The sequence below is a fragment of the Fistularia commersonii genome, chromosome 18 (genome assembly GCF_037954325.1).
Source record: "Fistularia commersonii isolate RoL2024-O1a breed Wild chromosome 18, RoL_Fcom_v1.0, whole genome shotgun sequence".
NCBI classification, from domain to species: Eukaryota; Metazoa; Chordata; class Actinopteri; order Syngnathiformes; family Fistulariidae; genus Fistularia; species Fistularia commersonii.
In genome coordinates, this window is record NC_141301.1 from 3,455,485 (window position 1) to 3,474,299 (window position 18,815).

General features: G+C 48.7%; 1 protein-coding gene across 2 annotated transcripts in view; it reads right to left on the reverse strand.

Moving 5' to 3' along the window:
- Positions 1-18,815, reverse strand: part of LOC147224191 (rho guanine nucleotide exchange factor TIAM1-like) — a 60,033-nt gene that overhangs the window by 19,840 nt on the left and 21,378 nt on the right. For both annotated transcript variants that reach the window (XM_086164112.1, XM_086164113.1), the window contains exons 2-11: positions 12,110-12,188; positions 11,094-12,015; positions 9,681-10,152; positions 8,656-8,828; positions 8,310-8,534; positions 5,685-5,870; positions 3,413-3,559; positions 3,255-3,329; positions 2,987-3,154; positions 2,779-2,883 (exon numbers count right to left, since the gene is read on the reverse strand). In XM_086164112.1, the coding sequence (XP_086020238.1) occupies positions 2,779-2,883; positions 2,987-3,154; positions 3,255-3,329; positions 3,413-3,559; positions 5,685-5,870; positions 8,310-8,534; positions 8,656-8,828; positions 9,681-10,152; positions 11,094-12,005 (2,463 nt within the window). In that variant the 5' untranslated portion in view covers positions 12,006-12,015; positions 12,110-12,188. The remainder of the gene's footprint in view (positions 1-2,778; positions 2,884-2,986; positions 3,155-3,254; positions 3,330-3,412; positions 3,560-5,684; positions 5,871-8,309; positions 8,535-8,655; positions 8,829-9,680; positions 10,153-11,093; positions 12,016-12,109; positions 12,189-18,815) is intronic.

Here is an 18,815-nt window from a genome sequence, read left to right on the forward strand (position 1 = left end):
TTACTTTACAGAATCGTGGAAATTGTAATTAAACTCCGCATTTATAGGAAACGTAAGGCGATGAGGGGTTTGCAGGGTTGCTGAAAATTGAGTTGGACGATTCTTGGGACAAAGCTTGGAGGAAACCAGGCCTGCTGTTTTTGGCTGTTTTTAATATTTGAACGTTTGAAGGAGTCGGTGCCTCCCCGGCCACAAACCTCACCGCACGTCACCACCGACGGACCGCAGTTAGAACATGTACGGGAACGCCAATCATTTCGGGGCTCGTCGACAAGATCGGGAGGGGGAACGCCGTTGTTCGCGCGTGTGTCGGTTGAAAACAAAAAACCACGGTTTGCGACAGCCTGCCTTCGGGAGAGGAGGCAGAACACAGATGGCTTTTGCCGTCTGGCGAAAAGCTCGGATTGAAATGTTATGCGTTCGTCAAAAAATTGTGTGAAATAATAATAATAATAATAATGATAATGATGATAATAAGGTTAGGCTGCAAGAGGGTTGCTGGTTTGATTCCTTGTTCTCCCCGTGTCTGCATGGGTTTCATGGTTTCCCTTTCGTGTCGCGTACCGACGCACGTGGCACCGCTTTTTCGTCATTTTTTCCACGAACCTGGAGCGTCACGTCTACATCAACCTCTGTATCTACATGTAACGCTAACCTGAACAAAAGCGGAGTTTATATTTTCCACATTGCGTTCCTTCGCTGACGCCGCGGCGGAAAATAGATGCTTCTCCAGGTTCGGCCGAAAATGACAAGAAAGGGGTGTCGTATGTGTCGGTACCTGATATGGCGTAGGTGTCAAACTCTGGCCCGCGGGCCGGATTTGGCCCGCACTTTAATTTTATTTGGCCTGCAAAGCCATACAAAATTATATTTTCAGCTGGCCCGCCGGTATAGTCTACAGTGTATGTATCGCTAATTCTACAAATCCCAGTTTTCTGCTGGTGTTTTGGCACAAAAATCACAACAGGACCCATTAAAGACCTCTCCTCTGTGTACAGTAGTCATAGCGACCTTATGCTAATTCTGGCACCCTGTGACTTAAGCAGAAAACAGGATTTTGCATGTGTGCAATATTAAGTCATGTAATGTGTAGTATTAAGCTAGGCTTGGTTCATATTTTGTTTTTAAGCAAAACTTGTTTGGGTCCATATGAAAAAGTTCATTGTTACATCTGGAGGAAGATTTTTTTTCTATAAATATCAATGTTGGCCCGCGACTTTGTCCCAGTTTTGAATTTTGGCCCGCTGTGTATTTGAGTTTGACACTTCTGTGACACGGGCTCGGAGCGAGAATCTGTCCAAACACGCTTCTCACCCCATGAATGAATAACCAGATCACATTTTTGTTTACATAAGTAAAAGAATGTGGCTCCACTGCACGAGTAGTGTATTTACTGTCATTTTTTAACTGTACTTTTTTTCACACACTTTGACCACTGCAGTGGAAACAATGATGCGGCTAATTTATCAATTTTTTGGAGCAAACGAGCATCATCTTTTTCATTAGACGTGTTCCAGCACGCAGAATTCCAGTACGTATGTTTGCACCAGTATGAATTTAATTAAAGTAAAAATATGTTTCTGCTTAAATATGTCATTTTAAAAAATGTACACCTGCAGCTTATACACAAGTGCGGCCAATATATGTACACATATATTCATTTAGTTATTTTTAGCCGGTGCGGCTTATAATCAAGTCGATCGCCATCCACCGGTTGATCACAAAGGTAGCGTGGGTCGGTGGCATGGCATTAAAACGTAGACGTCAGCCTATCATCCTGGCTATGAAATTTGTCACTTGACTGACAGCCGGTCTGTCCAATCGGACCTTTTCTGACACAGGCGTCAGTGCGCGTGCGCACATAAAGCCACGTTTTAGCAAGCTAGCGAGTTAGCCTCCAATTTATATCTTCTAAACTTATTGGTATAAAAATGAGTGGAGGAGCTGGACCGAGTAAAAAGACTAAAAAGTATCACTTCCGTACGGAACGGGAATTGGACTTTTTTTTTTTAGTATGTGATTTTCAAAGTGCGTTCGCCTTATCTGCCGATCTGCCGTCGCTATACCGAAAACAAGTAAGGTGGAGCGGCATTTTCACACCGATTTCCCTCCGAAAAGTGAGCTGAGAAGGAAAAAGGTAAAGGAACGAAAATCCCGGCTGTCACTACGGGAGTCATTTTTCTCAAAGCCAACTTCAACTACGCTGCTGACTCCATTCAAGTCATCAGATGAGGGTATTTACCAAAAAAGTACTCTGTTGTAGTGTGCCATAAGGGTTCATACAGTTTTGCAAGATCCACAAACATTTTTTGTGTTAAGAACACTCAGTAGATGTATAAATATGTATATATTCATCATTTTCAGTGGAGGTTGATCATTTTCCCGAGGTCATTTGAAAAGTAGCTCACAAGGCGAAAGAGTCTGGGCACCCCTGGCTTAAACAATGATAAGGCTAATTTATGGATTTTTTTGGGGCTCACAAGCTTCATGCCATTAAAACATTTAGGAAATTACATACTGGAAAAAAGCTGTATTTGTGGATGTCACCGATATGTATTTAATTAAGAGTTATAAAAGGTTTCTGTGTTACGTCTTTCTGTGTAAATATGCCACGTTACAAAATGGACACCTGCGGCTAACACGCAAATGCGGCCTATATATGTACGCGAATATTCATTTAGTTATTTTTAGCCAGTGCGACTTATATTCAGGTATGTTCAATAGTCCGGAAATTACGGTATCACAAAGTGCGACATGAATTTGGTAAAGAATATGTACCAGATCGCAGACGTCCTCCTCCGGCTTGGGAATGTAAAATTGCACTTGGTTTTCGATCAGGAACTTCAGCCGCAAGTAGTGCTTGGTGGAGTCGAGCTGGTGAGCCTGAGGAAGGACGGCGTGGTGTTAGAAGAAGGCACGGCATCACCCGTCCGCTCTGCGACGGTCAGAATAAGAAGTAGCGGCAGAAGGAGTGAGTTGGGGTTACCTTGCATATGGTTTCCAGAACACAAAGCGCCGTTTCCCCCGGTTGGATGATGGTCAGCACGGGTTGGTCGTTGGGCAAACACACCCAAGAGGGCGTGAGGTGGTCGGGCGCCCAGATGTTGCTCTCGGAGCCGGGCCGCGGGAGGCTCCTCACCGCTCCCTCTTCCCTCTGCGGAGCCAAAAATATTCTTATATTGTATTTACTAGAAAATGAATTTAAAACCAAACATTTAGGTCAAGTGCGCTCAGCGTCAATGATGTTGACTCACCGCTAGCGCTTTGGCCGGATCGGCAAACATCCCGTCCGCGGGCTTCTTCACGAGCTCGTCGCCATCGGCGAAGACCTGCGGGGTCACGAAGGTGTTCGGATAAATTTCGGTCCGGGTTGAAAGTTTGAGGATGTGGGGGGGGGGGGAACCACTCTGACCTGGTTGATGGTGGGGTGGCCTTTCGTCTTCTTCTTGGAGGTAGTGTCCAGGCCCCACAGGGAGGAGAACCTGCTCTTGCGCTTGCTGCAGGAGCGCGACATGGCGTGGGCTCGTCGCCTCACGCCCGTCTCCGAGCGAGCCGCCACCTGCCGAGACAGCGCGGCTCGGTCAGGGCTCTGACACAAACCAGGGGCTACAAATTTATTGGGGCTTTTAATAAAAGGGAGAAACATCTAGACGTGATATTTATATGATCGATACGCGTCTCGTATCTCGACAGTTAGCGAAGGTAATGCTTTTAAAATGTGTGACCCCTTAGTCGCCTAGTGTTTCCCAACCCTTTTTGAGCCACGGCACATATTTTACATTAGAAAAATCACACGGCACACCACCAAATAAATATGCCAAAAATATTTTTTAACGAATTAGAATGAAACCGTAGTCTTAATTTACTTAGAGTGAAATCTAATATATCTAATATCTGTCGATTCGTCAAGTAGTGCAACTTTTTCAGAACACTTATTTCAATGTCAATATTTCAACTTATTTCAACTCTGGCCATTTCTTTATCAACGCCAGAGCCGAGCATTTCTTCTACAATGATTTTGCCGGCAGGTAGTATTAATGTTTTGCTACGATTGGATTTAGAGATGAGTTCAGCAACTTTATAGCAGCTTTCACTGCTTTCTCACTCGTCTTTGTAGTTTTCAACAACGCTGCCTGTTTGTTTACGCAGATACAAGTACTTTTTATTTCAAAAATGTATCACGCAAAGCGTCACTAATCACTCTGATACACAGATGCACAGGTTAATTCACTACCCGGTGCCATGGAATGGGCGCGCTGCCCACATAGACATAGGAAGACACATTATTTGCGTTGGATAAATAATTTTCGGACCAATCAGGTGAAAGTGGGCATTTTTCCACGGCACACCTGATGATCTCCCACGGCAAACTAATGTGTGGTTGGGAAACACTGGCTTAGGGTTAGCTAGGGCTAAACCCTAGTTATGCTACCACAGGCTTACTCTGCTTAGAAACATCCCAATGGACGACTTTCACGATATCAACTCGGTATCTTCTCCTGAACTACTGCAGCATTCTTGCCAGACGCCCACCATTGTTATTTTCGTTATGAATATCAAAGCTCGTAGCAGTTAAGCTATTAGCATGTAACTGTTAGTGTTAGTGATAGATCATTCATGCCTGTCGCTCCCAACCCTCCAACTTTTGGTTTCTAAGAATAAGAACAACTTTATTTATCCCGAAGGCTCTGTCCTTCTCTTGCGCTTTCTTTTCGTGTCGCCCAAAACCGGTCGAGGCAGAAGGCCACCCATGTTGAATTCAGATCTTTCCAAAAAGGGCGGCAGTGTTTCCACGCTCATGGGGGAATGTTGTGTTTCTGGAAATGATTTTCAAGAGTATGGTCCAGACATGGAAAGTGTCCTCAGACAACAGCGTTGGGATTTGGCGCCATATAAATAAAATCCGACTTGACTGAGGAAATAAAACTGCACTATGTTGCTCATCATCCGACGCTAATCCTGCCTTTTGTGACCACATTAGATCGGATTGAGGAGCTGGTAAAAGATAAAGGAGAGGAAAAAGCTTTTGGAAAGCTGCTTCTTTCGTCAGATATCCCACCCACTCCGCAACATTGGCGTATCTGCGAGCACAGCTCTAAAAAAAAAAAAAAAAAAAAAAAAAATCAAACAGACGTTTTCCTCTCTTACAGTTTTTTTTTTTTTTTTTCGCTGAAGGGCACGCGACCCTAGTACAGCTGTGGGAGGCCGCAGCTGCGAAACAATAGTCGTCCTCCAAAAGCTAGTGCTTGACACAATTTATTTTGGTTTTCTGGAATCGATGGGCCCCGGAAGAGGCGATACTACAAGTACTCGGTGTTTCCGAGAACAGGGAGCAGCGCGCTTTTCTCCGGTTACGCTGTGCTCTTGCTCTAAAAATATTGGTTCTTGTTCTTAGCATGGTTCTGGAAACTAAAGTTTAAATCCCAGCAACTTGAGAAAGAAATATTTTGATCTGGGGTACTTCAGTTCACACCTGGAATGCCGAATGAAGGCGATTAGTCTCAAACTCTAGAGCTACCTTGCGAGGCGCTAACAAGGTGGCAGCTTTGAGTTCGCCTACTCGCCCAAGGTTACTTCGGCGTGATGGTTCCAACCGGTTGGACACCCGCTCCGCCAACCGAGCCCGAACAAAACCAAATTGGTTGCGTGGAACAGACACGGCGAATCGAGAGGAGGATGTTTACCAGCGCGTGGAAGGAGGAGACCGAGAATATACCCAGTCGACCCATCGCCAGCTTGGTGGGCCGCGACGCAAAGGCCAGGAGGCGTTTGGGGTTTGGCAGCTCCCCTCCCTGCAGGCTGGCCAGGTAGCACCTGAAGCGGAACAGGTCCATGTGAAACTGCTCCAGGTTCTGCTCCCATAAAAAGATCTGCGGAGCCACACAGACAGAGCGCATCAGTTGCGATGTATAAACCAGCAACAAGCATTTCCGCGAGGATTTCGACGAGAAACCGGTGACACAACGGTTAGCGCTTTACAGCATGAGGGCTTCTGGTTCAATTCGGAGTTTCCATGTTCTCGCGGAACTCCTCCACGTTTTTCCGGTTCGTTATTGAGAGCTGGAAAAAAAAAAAAAAACCTCACGTCTCCGAGGAAGTTTCACCCAGTTCGGCGGTGAAGCATTTGATAAATAAAACTGGACGTACATGAATGCGGTTTGTAACACTAACTCTTTTCACGTTTTTTTGCTTGCGCTGTTTGGTTTCGGGCTTAAGTAATCCTGTGCCATTTCAGATTGTTGGCAGCGTGCAACTCTTCACTGGCGCATTAGCACAGTGTGTTTATTTACTAGGCCGTCCGTTCCCGGTCACGGTGCTGCGCTGGCGTTGGAGCGACGGACAGCGCCGTGGTTCAGAGCCCCGTTTCCTGCCAAGTCGCCCGGAGACCCGAAGGAAACAATAATGTAAATTCCGCTGGCAAACAGAGGCTTTCTGAGGAGCAGACCTGCATCTATTCACTGCTGTGAAACCCAACACATGGAAACACCCTGAACATGCACCCGCTGACCCGACAGGCGCCCTGTCCTATCACTCCTGGGGAAAACGACTCCGTGGAGCCGACGGCGTAAACCGCAAACAGGTCAAAAACGGAAAATGCAACTAACAGCGGAATCTCAAGTACATCTTACTTACTTTAGGTCCATCTTAGTCTTGCTTATATTTGAGATGCATGGACCACTTGAACTGTTGAGACACTTGTAAATGTGTGCGATATTGCTAATAGCAACGGTCAGCCCCCATGTCAAGCTACTTCATATGCTAAGTACCGGAGCAGTGCTTTGTTTTTGCAAAGTTAAATTGAATTAAAGTTGCCACTCTAATCATAGTTAGACTAGTTAAATTTGATTCTGTGCAGCATTGTCTCAGTCTGAAAGCAACTCAACTCTATCTTCTTGGGCATACAAGTCTCATGGTGAAGGGTCTAGAGCAAGGGTGCTCAATACATCGATTGCAAAGGTAATACTGGTAGATCGCATGACATTAAAAAAATAGATGTCAGCCTGTCATCCATCCCGTCACTCGACTGATCTGATTTTTTTCCGACCCTGACGTCACTGCACACGTGCAAACAACGGCGCAAAGTGCAGCAAAGCTAACAAGTTAGTCAGCAAGTTACCTCCAATTTTCAGCCCTCGTTTTTTTTCTCTTAAACTTAAGACAGGGGGTAAAATAAACGGGGTGGCCGGACCAAGAAAGAAGACAAAAACTTATCACTTTCCTACAGACTTTTCTTTCACGATGACATTTTCGAAGTGCCTCATCTGCCAGTCTACCATCCCAAAACCAAAGAAGGGTAATTTGGAGCTGCATTTTTCGTACCGTTGATGGAAAATTCAACACGGCGAGCTGAGAAAGAGAAAGGTGAAGGAACTAAAATCCCAGTTGCCCGTACAGCAGTCACTTTTCACACAACATACTTAAAAAGCGAAAGGCTTGACCGCAGCGTTGTTCCGAATGAGTCCCGTCATGGTTAATAAGGCCGCTACTCTCCGGACTATGCATCCATGGCTGATTCAACTCAGTGCAAGTCATGACAAAAAATGTACATAATTATTTTGTGTTGAGCAATATCGGTTCATGCGGTTATGCAAGGTAATCAACATACATTGTACAAATAAAAAAAATGTTTTGCATTTTTGTCGTTGGTAGATCATTTTGGCTTGGTCATTTTACAAGTGGTCTAGAGCTCACTTCCAATTCCCAAGTTCTACGGTACACTTAAGACCGTATAATATAAGGCAATCGTGGAGGAGCTGGCATTCATGGTTAATTTCACGGCGGCGCGTGGACGGAGAATTCTTCTCCCTGATCACACTGACGCCAGGTTGTCTTCATCTTCTCTGCTCCTTCGGCTGGTGGCCCTTGAGCATACTGCACAACACTGCCTCCCCATGACTTCAGGTGGAGCTACACTGCTTGCCAAGAAAACGTGCCCAATTACGGCGGAAACGAACGCAGGGGTCGGACAGAAATTCAAGTATAAATGAGCCCTTGAAAGAAAACCGGTAAAGAACGAATAGAAACTGAGAAGTGTAGAAATATTGGCACTACTTCACAAAGCCTCTGTGGGGCTGTTGGTCCACCTGTGACCTGGAAGGGGAGGAGAGTCCAGGACTAGACGACTACACCTTTACGTTTACGTTCTCCGTTAACTTATTTAGGCTCAAACGCCTTGTCTTGGTCTCTGTAAGGCAACTCGAGGGTCTGAAACTGGTTTTCAATCCATTAAAAAAAGGGATTTCAATTGAGCTGTAAGTGTTTGTATTGGGAGAAAATGTAGAAGAACCGGGAGACGTCTGGAGACCCACTTGATCCAGGATGGTCTTCCTCTTCTTGGTGTCGGTCACGGCCGACAGCTGCATGTCTCCCATCTTCTTCATCTTCTCGTCCATGTCGATTTTCTGCTCCAGCTTCTTCATCTCGGCGCGCAGCAGCCGCACCGTGTCCTCGCGGTGGTGCTGCCGGGCCACGGCGGTGGCGCAGGCCGAGTGGATGGCGGTGATCCAGTTCTCCAGCTCCGTCTGGCTGCAGGTCTGCGCAGAAAACAGAACGTCCGGCCTCTTACATCGGCTCACGGATCGTTGTTTAGCGCCTCCCGTTTTGGAATATTTCCATGTATTCATCGACGGGATGACATTTGAAAACCGCTCTTACCTGGAACAGGAAAGCGTCTCCCAGGGAGTTGCTGAGACAGAACACAAAGTCCTTTTTGGGGTGTTCTGGCACGGCCTGGACGATGCTGTTCTCCACCCAGATGGCATGCTTTGGAATACTGCTGTTGTCGATCCCCGAACGGCCGTCGGTCTCATAAAAGAACAGAGTGCACCCTGAAAAAAAAAAAAAAAAAAAAAAAGGGAATGTTTTACTCATCATCTTCCTCTACATGAAAGCGTACTTGCCTCCGGTTTCTAATTGGACCGACGACGAGGGGCCCGACTATTTTTAAAGCGCTGGATTTAGGAAAGCAATTTAATTCTGCTCTCCAGTGGCCGACTTTAAGAAGTGCAGCGTGGCAGACTTGGCACGAGGACGGGGAGAAGGGGGATCTGATTCCGACGGCGCGACATCGAACGGCGGGATTCGCGTCGGAGGGTTCCAAACAAATTCCGACAGATTAGAAACGGACATTTCTAATGCGTTCGTCTCCGTTCGCCCCGAAGCGCTCGGGATCGTTCAGACCTCTCAGGTGTGACCGATACTAGAATGCCTGCTTTCTTTTCTCCCAAATACGAGACCTGAATGGCGTTTCTCAAGAGGGGCTCCGAGCGCCAAGAGAAAGCATTAAGGAAACTTAAAAGAAACGTCTCCTTCCAGTAAACAGGCCCGACTCTGAGATAATTCCCAGACTTCATTGTAAACAGGGGCCGCTCCGGCTCGAACTCTGCCAAACATCTACATAAAAATGCGAGTCTCGAGTAAAAGGTTCTTGGAGCGACTTCTTCAAATGTATCTTTTAGTTCTGCGTGAGTTGTGCGTGTTCGAGCGCCGCTCTTCCTTTCAGTTCTATGCATTTAAGAGAAGGCGGACGTCTCCTCTGCTTGTATGCGCGAAAATTCCGCTGTCCCTTTAAGCCGTCGCATACGGCGTGTATTATGTATCATGTCGCGTGCGCGTTACGGTCTTTTTGGCGCTACGAGGCGAAAAACAAATGTGACGGCTACGTGGAAGGCGGGACAAACCTTTCAGGGACACCCAGTAGCTCTTCCACTTGCGCCTCGTGGCCGATTCCACTTTTTTGTTCTTCTTGTGTACGAGGAAGTTCTTGACAGCAAGACGCCCGGCTTTGCGCACCATCCCCTGGGCGACGCTGAGCAGCGGATCGGACTGGTAGGTGGAGCTCATGGTGCTTTGCTCGTCGCTCAGGGCCGACCCCGCCTCCTCCAGGCTCTCCGCCTGGCAGGGGCTCATCTCCAGTTCCTGACGGTAGTTCTCGTACACGCCCTGCACGCACTCGGCCGCCCCGCCGCCGCCGCCGCCGCCACCGCTGCTGCTGCCGCTGTCGCTACCGGCGAACATGGCCCTCCCGGCGGCAGAGCACATGGAAAAGGAGGCCGACATGGTTTTGTAGCGCCGGGACTGATGCTCCGCCTCCGCCGTCACCCCGTCGATGCCGCTGTCGTCGTACTCGCTGCCCTCGCCGGCCGTGACGTCCTGCGCCGGAGCAGAAGCACAATACAGGTGAGACGGCATGGCGAAGTACTCCGACGGGTCGAGTCCTGCTCCGCATCCGTCCCGCCGAAAAGATCGGGGGTCTTTAAAAATAAAAAAAAAGCCGCCTTTCAAGGTGCGTGAATTTGCAGCTCCTTCCCGAAGTTCAGCGAAAACCGCTCCACTCGCAGCAGCGAAGCTTCTGCAGTTGCGGGAGTGTAGCCTGCCCTCTCCTGCCCACATGGCCGAGGGCTCCCGGGAGATGAAGGGGGGTTGCGCCGAGCTCGGTATCTTCATCTGGTCACATGACCCGAATCACGGGGCCGACGGCGCCCCGCGGCGACGAGGCCACCGTGCACGTTTTTTACTGTTACGCTCTCACCCGGGCCTCCCCTCATTATCATAACAAAAGGTTGAGGCATTTCAAACGGGGGGGGGGGGGACCCCGCTCCCCTCGTCCCGAACCACGCAGAAAAACAACCGTTCTTACGAGGAAACGACACCGTCTTTCTTTGAAAAGATAATCTGCTTCCGCTGCGGATCGTCTGCGCTATCGGCAATAATCTGGAAAGAATCGGTTACCCAATAAAGGGGAGGATTTATGGAATCTATTTGTGATTCAGACAGTTCGGAATCCGCTCTGCTTCTCATAAGAGCGCAAAGAGAAGAAGGACCCTGACAGAGCTGGAGCTTCTCAAACCCTTGCATGTTAGCAATTTAACATTCACACGATTAATAAATACGATATTAATTTGTTGGGTTCACACGTTTGAAACAATTTAAGTACCCTTTAGCAGATACCAACACTAGGCGGTGCTTTTCTGCAAGGTAGAGCTCTCGAATGTGGGAGCGGTCGGCGCGAGCTTACAGTTCCCGGACAGAGGAAATGACCTCCTACTTCCCGTGTAGACGAGTTCCTATAAAACCACGTTTTGATGCCGTACCTGTATTGTCTGCGCCCTCCTGCCCTGCATGCTGGCACACAAGGCGGCTTGGTGGCCGCTCAGGCCCTCCGAGAGGCAGTGGGAACGCCGGCAGGGGAGGGTGTACGCGCTGTAGGTGTTTCCGTCTTCCTCGGACAGCGAGAGCATCTTGTCGTCCTCGCCTTCCCCGACGGCCCGGCCGGCGTCGTGCCACTTGGCGTAGCGGCCGTGGGGCTGCCTGCGCGCGGGGACGTTCTGGCTGTACAGCTCGTCCAGGGAGTTCGCTCTGTCCGTGGAGTCGGCCGGGCTGGACTGCAGGTGGCCCTCGCAGTCCGTCAGGTCCCTCTCGTGAGAAGCGCCGACGATCTCCTCCGTGCTGGTCAGGTGCTCCTGGCTGAGGTCGGACAGGGAGAACTCCAAGCTGTCGTCGCGCCACATGTCCGCGGACTTGGACCTCTTCTTCTTAAAGCCCGCCGTCTCCTTGGAGCCGTCCCGGGCCTTCTGCAGGTAGGTCACCTCGCCGGCGTAGGCGTCTTCGTCCTGCGCCTCCTCCGCGGTGGGACCGGGCAGGGTGATCTTCATGGCGTTTATATGCACGGAGGGGCTGGCCAGCTCATTGTGAAAGGACACGGGCCGGAGGTTCATGGCCACGCGGTCCACCCAAATGGGGCTTCCGAAGTCAGGGAGGATGTTGGTCTCGTTGAAGGGCTCAAGACCATTGTCGGCAAGGGACTGCGGGATACTGGGGGTGCTACTCGAGCGCGTGCTCGTCTCGGAGTTCCTGTGCTCTATCTTCCCCGACGAGGCATGTCGAGCGCGCCTGGACTGCTTGTTGGAGACGCGAAGAGATCTGGACATATGCTTGCGTGACAAATAGCCACGTTCATTACCAAAGAGGGCATGGTCCCCGTTCTGACTCTCCACATTTCCCATGATTCAGAGGCTGGAGGGGAGGAAAGACAGACAGTTCGCATGGGGACAACATGGCAATACTGTGAGACGGTTTTTGACAGAAACACACTGCAAATCTGACCCACCTGCAGGATAAAGACCACTTTTCTGGCATCTTGTTCATCGTGGTCCCTTCAGACTGTATGCTCTTCTTGTCCGAAAGCTCTGAAAAGAAAACACATCCAGGTGAGAGACCATTTCCATGAGGAACCTCTTATGCTTGTCTGTGAACATGAGAAGTTACGCTTTCTTTGCTTTGTATTGCCGTGTCGCAGTGGCCGCCGTCGGACAGAGCGGTTTCGACTCCAAGCAGTTGTGAATTTTGGTTCTGGGAACTAGCCTCATCTGGGGGGGGGCTTTTAGTTTTGCGTTACCGCCGGTATTAGTGGACCGGCGTGACGCAAGTGCCAACTGAAGCGCCACACTCAAAAACAAACACCAGTAAAGAAGAGGAAGAAGTTGCCACCATGTTCCGTGTTCTGCGTCCGAGAATATTAACCATCTGTTCTTTTAGTCGGCCGCAGAAAAGTTCTAAGACCTCTGTTCTAGGAACCATCCAGCTCAAATTTCGCTCTAGGAACTCCCATTCTCCATGGACGCTTTGTGGCACAGGCAGGAAGAGACAACATTTTAAATTGATGGACAAGATCCGCAGGAACTACCTGCAAATGGGAGTGGCTTATGAGTTCCCCAACTCACCAAGCACTTATACGTCAAAATGGTTACAGTGGAACTGTAAAGCAACAGCCGCTAGTGCAGTGTAGGAACCTTTCCAAGTTCCTGGAAGCTTTTCAGGAACTAGGCCGTTTCTCCGTCGTTCGAACAGCAGAGGAACCAGCAACAGTGGACCTCAGTTCTGAGAACCGTTTTAAGCAGAGGCTTTCTACGCTTCCATAGGAACTATAGTAGCTTTCAGACAGAACAGGTCTATCAAATGGGTTTAAGTGTTTTTATCCCTTCCCTTCACTGAAAAACCCTGGCGTTAGCTAACTGGCTACTATATGTTTACGTGCCTCCGCAAGCCCTGGGAGCCCTTCTGTGGCGTAGCAGGCCAGAAGTGCTTGGACCTCTATGTCGCTCACTTCTTCTGTCCATTTTGTTGCGAGAAAACAGCCGGCCAGTTACAATAATAGGTGAAAATCTGACTTCGCAGTCCACAAGAAGTGTCTGGTTCTCGCGATCACCTACGTCATACGAGTTTCTGTGGAACCGTCAAAAGAACCCGCCTCAGTGTTGCAGCTAAAATGGTTCTAGGAACTCAGACCTAGTTCCTGAAAAGGTTCAAGGAACTAGCAAAAGTGCTAAATGCGGCACGTGAAACAGCAAATTTCATCCGGACGACTTTTCTCTAGGGTAAATGAGAACGTGACAAAAGCCTTGACATCTCTCGCATTTCTGGGAAAATAAAATAAATCAAGCGAGAGAATGCTTTGGTGCGGCCGGAAAAAGCAAAACATCCGAATCAGTCTGACGGGGGGGGGGAAGCGATCCGCTCGGGCCCCTTTTGAACGTGCTCAGGAGATTGTGTGAAGTGAAGAGTGCGTAATGTTGATATGAGCGCAGTGACAGCTTGAGCGAACCGGAGTTATTCATAGTTGAAGTGAAACACAGCGACCGCTCCACCCTGTCCAGCATCGGAGAGGAGTGGGAGAATGACCAGATGGGGGTGGGGTTGCGTGTTTTTTTTTGTTTTTTTTTAACTTTTAGGCCGGGCCGTGAGAACGCCGACAGATGGGACGAGAGCTCGGACGCGTCTTGTCTGCTGCCACTAATGTTTGCCTGCCGTCCTTTTAGGACAGGCCCTTTGGGGGGGGGGGGGGGTTGCGGTGCAGTCGCGTGTGCAGCAAACAAAGATCAGCCCGGCTGCATGCTCTCGGCGACGGGGGGAAGAGACGACGGCGTTACATAAACCGGTGCCGACCCCATTTTTCTAACCTTATGTTGCCCCTCGCCATCCCCTTCACCGGTCGCCACGGCGCTTTTTGATGTCGACGGCAGGTCCATCCGTCCTCGCTTAACCCCGCAACCGACTGCATGGGATATTTGATTGTTTTTATAATAGCTGGGGGGGTTAAAAGAAAGAAAAAAAAAAAAAAAAAAAAAGGACGACGGCCAGGACAATGAAATGCCAGTGCACTCATTACTGTAAATGAGATTTGGGGAGGGGGGGGGGGGGGAGTTACAGGCATGCTACTGCAGACATTAGACAGATCCCTATATACACACAGTAGGTCTGTTTATGCTTGACAGCCCTCTTATTTTCTCCATGTGCATCTGGTCAAAGTTGAGCCGAGAGCCCTGCAGATGTCATTCTAGCGAGAGACAAAACGTCTTGTATCCGTCCGCCTTCCGAGGCCCTCGTAAAAAAAACTCCCAAACTCATAACCGAGGACGGCTGTCTCGGCCCCGGGTTGCGGCGCGGTGCCAAATTGGCTGGAAATGAATTAAGTGGTTTCAAGCAGAGACGAGGGGCTTAAGTCGTCAAGGACGTGCCTTCCTCGCGCCCGGAACAGTTGGGCGACCCCCCGCCGTGTTTGGGGATTTAACAGGAAAGCTCGATTTGTTCGTGCCCCGACATAAAACGCTCCACCTGGTCGGCTAACGACACCCTTAAAAGAACAAAAACAACATGCTAGCCGCGCTTTTTTTTTTTTTTTTTGGGACGCATTTGTTGACGTCGCACGGACCTATTTAACTTGTTTGTTTACTGTTGAAAGCGTGCCACCCTAGTAACATATGCTAATTGGCCCTTGGACTGAGCTGATGGGATTTCCATTCATTTCAAGCGAACAAACGCAACCCGGAATATAAATTACGGGTAGGATCGTGAACGCGCTCGACAGAAACGCGGTCGTATAATGTTGCCGATGTGTTGTAAACGAAATGAAGTTTAAAGTTTACTTATCAGATCAGCAAATTAACTGCAAGAGACGCAAGAGATTTCAATAGCTGCTTTTCTGGGAGCTCACCAGCTCAAATTTTATTCGAGGATGCGCCCTCCTCTTGGGGAACCTTATAGTTTTGCATCCTCACAGGCGATAAGGGACCAACGGAAACGTCGGCGAGGCGCACCTTCAGCACCACGCTCAAAAATAAACCGTCGCACGGAACATGAAGACGACACAAACAATAACAACTTGCGTAGGAACTTTTGGACGGTAGGAAGTTTTTGCTAGTTCTTTGAACCTTTTCAGGTCTTTTTAACCAGAGACTTCTTGCAGAGCGTCAATTTTAAAAACTAATGTGGTCACCGGTTAGCTGTTTTTGCCAAAAAAAAGGAGCGAAACAGTAAGAAATGAACCGACGAAGAGGTCCGAAGTCTTCTACCCAGAGGGGTTTTCAGGGTCCGCGGAGGAACATCAACATTTTGTCCGAACTAAGAGCGGCGTTAGCTGACAGAGGGGTTCCTCACACGGCAAAGCAATGCAGGCAGGAAATAAAACCCTTCAAGCCAACTGATGGTCCGTGGTAATTCTTCCTGCCATGAAGAACGAGAACGCTACGGCACCTTCGCTCACCGTGCGTCCGTATCGTCTTCCCCTTCTTGTGGCCAGTTTTCTTTTTTAGCGCGGAGCTCAAGGTGCATCTAACAGACGTTCAGATCAGGCCGGTCCCTACCGTAAGCCCTTACCGCTCGTGAGAATACAAAACTAAAAGGTTCCCACTGGAGGAGGCTAGTTCCTGGAACAAGTTCCATCCAAAAAATGACTGTTGTCCATATTCCCGAAGAGATGGTCTAGCTCCTGAAAAGGTTCGAGGAACTTCAAAAAGTTCATACGGCGCAAAAACGACTAATGCTATCGGAGATGTTTGGAAGTCTAAAGGTACAGATCTGAGTGTTTTTTCTGATATTGGAACAGACAGAAGTGCTTGGACCACCAAGCTTGCAGTAGGAGAATTTAGCTCCCATTTCATAAATCACATCGAACTGAGACGCCGTCAATCGGCAAGCATTGCTTTTCCATCTCTCAAGGTAATAATAGAAAAAAAAAAGCAGTCGCTGCTGGTTCAGGACGTATTCGATATCGACCGGGAGGAGCCTCGCTAATGGAGAACGCAAAGAGCGGGGCTGTAAATATCCCAAACTTTTAAAAAATACAAAAGGCTTTCTGCCTTATTTATGTAACTCCGAAAGTTACTCAAACTCCACGCCGCTATGTACTCTGACATGCTGCGCCGCCGATGCTCCAAATTCATCATTATTAATGCACGAGGATGAAACGCCGGGGTCGAAAAACAGACCGTTCACGGCAGCAGGTTGCGCGAGAACTCAGCGGGTCGAAAAAAAACGCAGTACAAGAATAGCGCCCGTGTCAACAACTTACCTATTCACTATGGCAGCAAAAAAATAAGTAAATAAAGAAACAGTCGCTTATTGGACTCGGAAAACGCCGCGGGGCGTAGACCCACGGAAATGGGTCACCTCGCGGGACGGCAGGAGTTTCCGAGGATTCATCCGTCTCGGCCCCTGAGCGGAGCCTGAAAAACCGCAGGAGATTCCAAGCGCCCACGGAGCGGGAGGGAAGAATAGATTAATTGTGGTGCAAGATCAGCAAGGCTGCAGCTTGGGGAGGGGGGGGGGGCTAAAAATAAAAAAAAAACAACAACAACATAACTTCACCTGAGCTCGGCCCCCCGGGAAGGAACGGGGTATTTTCTCTTCTTACGTGACTGGAAAAAAAAGCCCGGGAGCAAATTCAGAATCACAAGATCCCCCGGTCTTAACGCCGCTTAGCGCGTAGCTCGCTCGGTGCAACGCTGGCGAAAACGCACTCATCGTTTTACTTCGTCTTCCGCCGCCCACCAGGTGCTTTCGGCTTCATAAATAACCAGCGCAAACGGAGTGTGTGTGTGTGTGTCGGGGGGGGGGGTTAATATTTCTTCTCCTGGTCGGATTTTTTCCACATTTAGGAGGGGGGGGGAACCCAGATGTTTAAGTTTTGTCTCAGTCCCGAGCGGACAAAATCTGGATTTATTGCAAGAGACAGAGACTCCACGTACAATCTAGGATTGATCTTTATTGCTGCACGACACTGTTAAAGCCTTTACGCTCGCACCCTGATTTACAGCGAACCCCCCTCTTCGGAGAGCCCCGTCCCGCGGACGTACATCCCATCTGCGGTGCCGTTTCGTCATCCCCAAAATATGCGTCAGGTGAGCTCCCCGGATACTTTTGTTATTAAGGAGCAGTTAAAGGCTCAGCGTATATTTGACAAATACTTGAGCTTGTTAGAACAGGAACAAAAGAAAATCCTATCCTCCTCCTTCCCTCCACCACCACCTGTTCTTCTCCTTTAGATCCCCAAGTTGGCCGTATCGTTGGGAGGAAGCGCTGTTTCCCCGTGGCCGAAAAAAAAAAAAAGAAAACAAAAAAAAAAAAACTGACCTCGCAAAAAACAAGGGTGTGAAACACCTGGTCGTCGCCGCCGTCCGTTGATAAAACACCGACGGGTTGTAAATGCGACAAACAGAGAGGGGGGTGCAGACGGACGATACAGGAATCGAGGTCGACGCAGTCCTGTTATTTAAACTACACTGCTCAAAAAAATAAAGGGAACACTTAAAAAAAACACATCCTAGATCTAAATGAATGAAATATTCTTATGAAATACTTTGCTCTTTACACAGTTGAATGTGCTGACAACAAAATCACACAAAAATGATCAATGGAAATCAATTGTCATGGAGGTCTGGATTAGGAATCCCACTCAAAATTAAAGTGTAAAAACAAACTCCAGGCTGATCCAACGTTGATGTAATGTCCTTAAAACAAGTCAAAATGAATCTGTGTTGCTTCCTGAGTGGACACTATGATTTCACACAAGTGTGATTGACTTGGAGTTATATCGTGTTGTTCAAGTGTTCCCTTTATTTTTTTGAGCAGTATATTACCGGTGAAAGACAAGAATGCGGCGGGCCGGGTCGTTACAAGCTCCGACAAAATACCCTGTAATCTGAACACTCCAGTCCTGGGAGATAATGACACGGGTAGACGGAGGGGACGAGAGGTGCGCCCCTCAAGAGCTCACATTCCCGAACCGCTCAATCCCCAAACTCCATCTGCGATCTTAAGCCGGATTCTTCTACGGCGGCGATTCAAGTGACATGCATTTACAATCCGAGCGCTTATCTGTGATTTTAATGAGCGAAAACTGGGTTTCCGTGCAGCGTCGGTGCGTCATCAGCCCCGGAAACAAACAAACAAATATACCGACGGCGGTTTGTCTCCTTTTTGGTAAAAATCGTGCCGAATCGCAGGGGAAATATATCACGCGGCGAGAGGCAGCCTTTCAATTTCAATACCTCGATGAGTATTCTTCTGGAAGATTTGTGGTATCATTTATTTATACATATCTATGATATACAATCCGAGGCAGAAAATATTTTGGCCGCTCTTCAAAGAGGATCGCAAATCACGCTGCCATTTTCATCAGACTCTAAAAGCTGCGCCGTGCAAGCCGACTGACCCAGTCATTAGAGGCTCAGGTGGCCGGCTGTAATGGGACTCGTGCAGGAGGGCGGCCCTTCGGGGATGCCCGCACACACACTAACACAACACACACACACACACACATAAACATCAGGCGGCAGGTGCAAGATCTGGCAAGTCTAGACGTAGATGTTTGTAGGTAGGGTTACAATTCTACGTACTGGGGAGTTTGTCGGTGAGGGCGGCGCGTTTTACGCTCAGCGTTAAATCGGCATATGTACTGAGCGCGCTCATGGGAAGCTAGCAGATGTGTAGCCGAACGCAACAAACGAAAGGCTGTGCTGAAGTCGGACAGCGAAAGG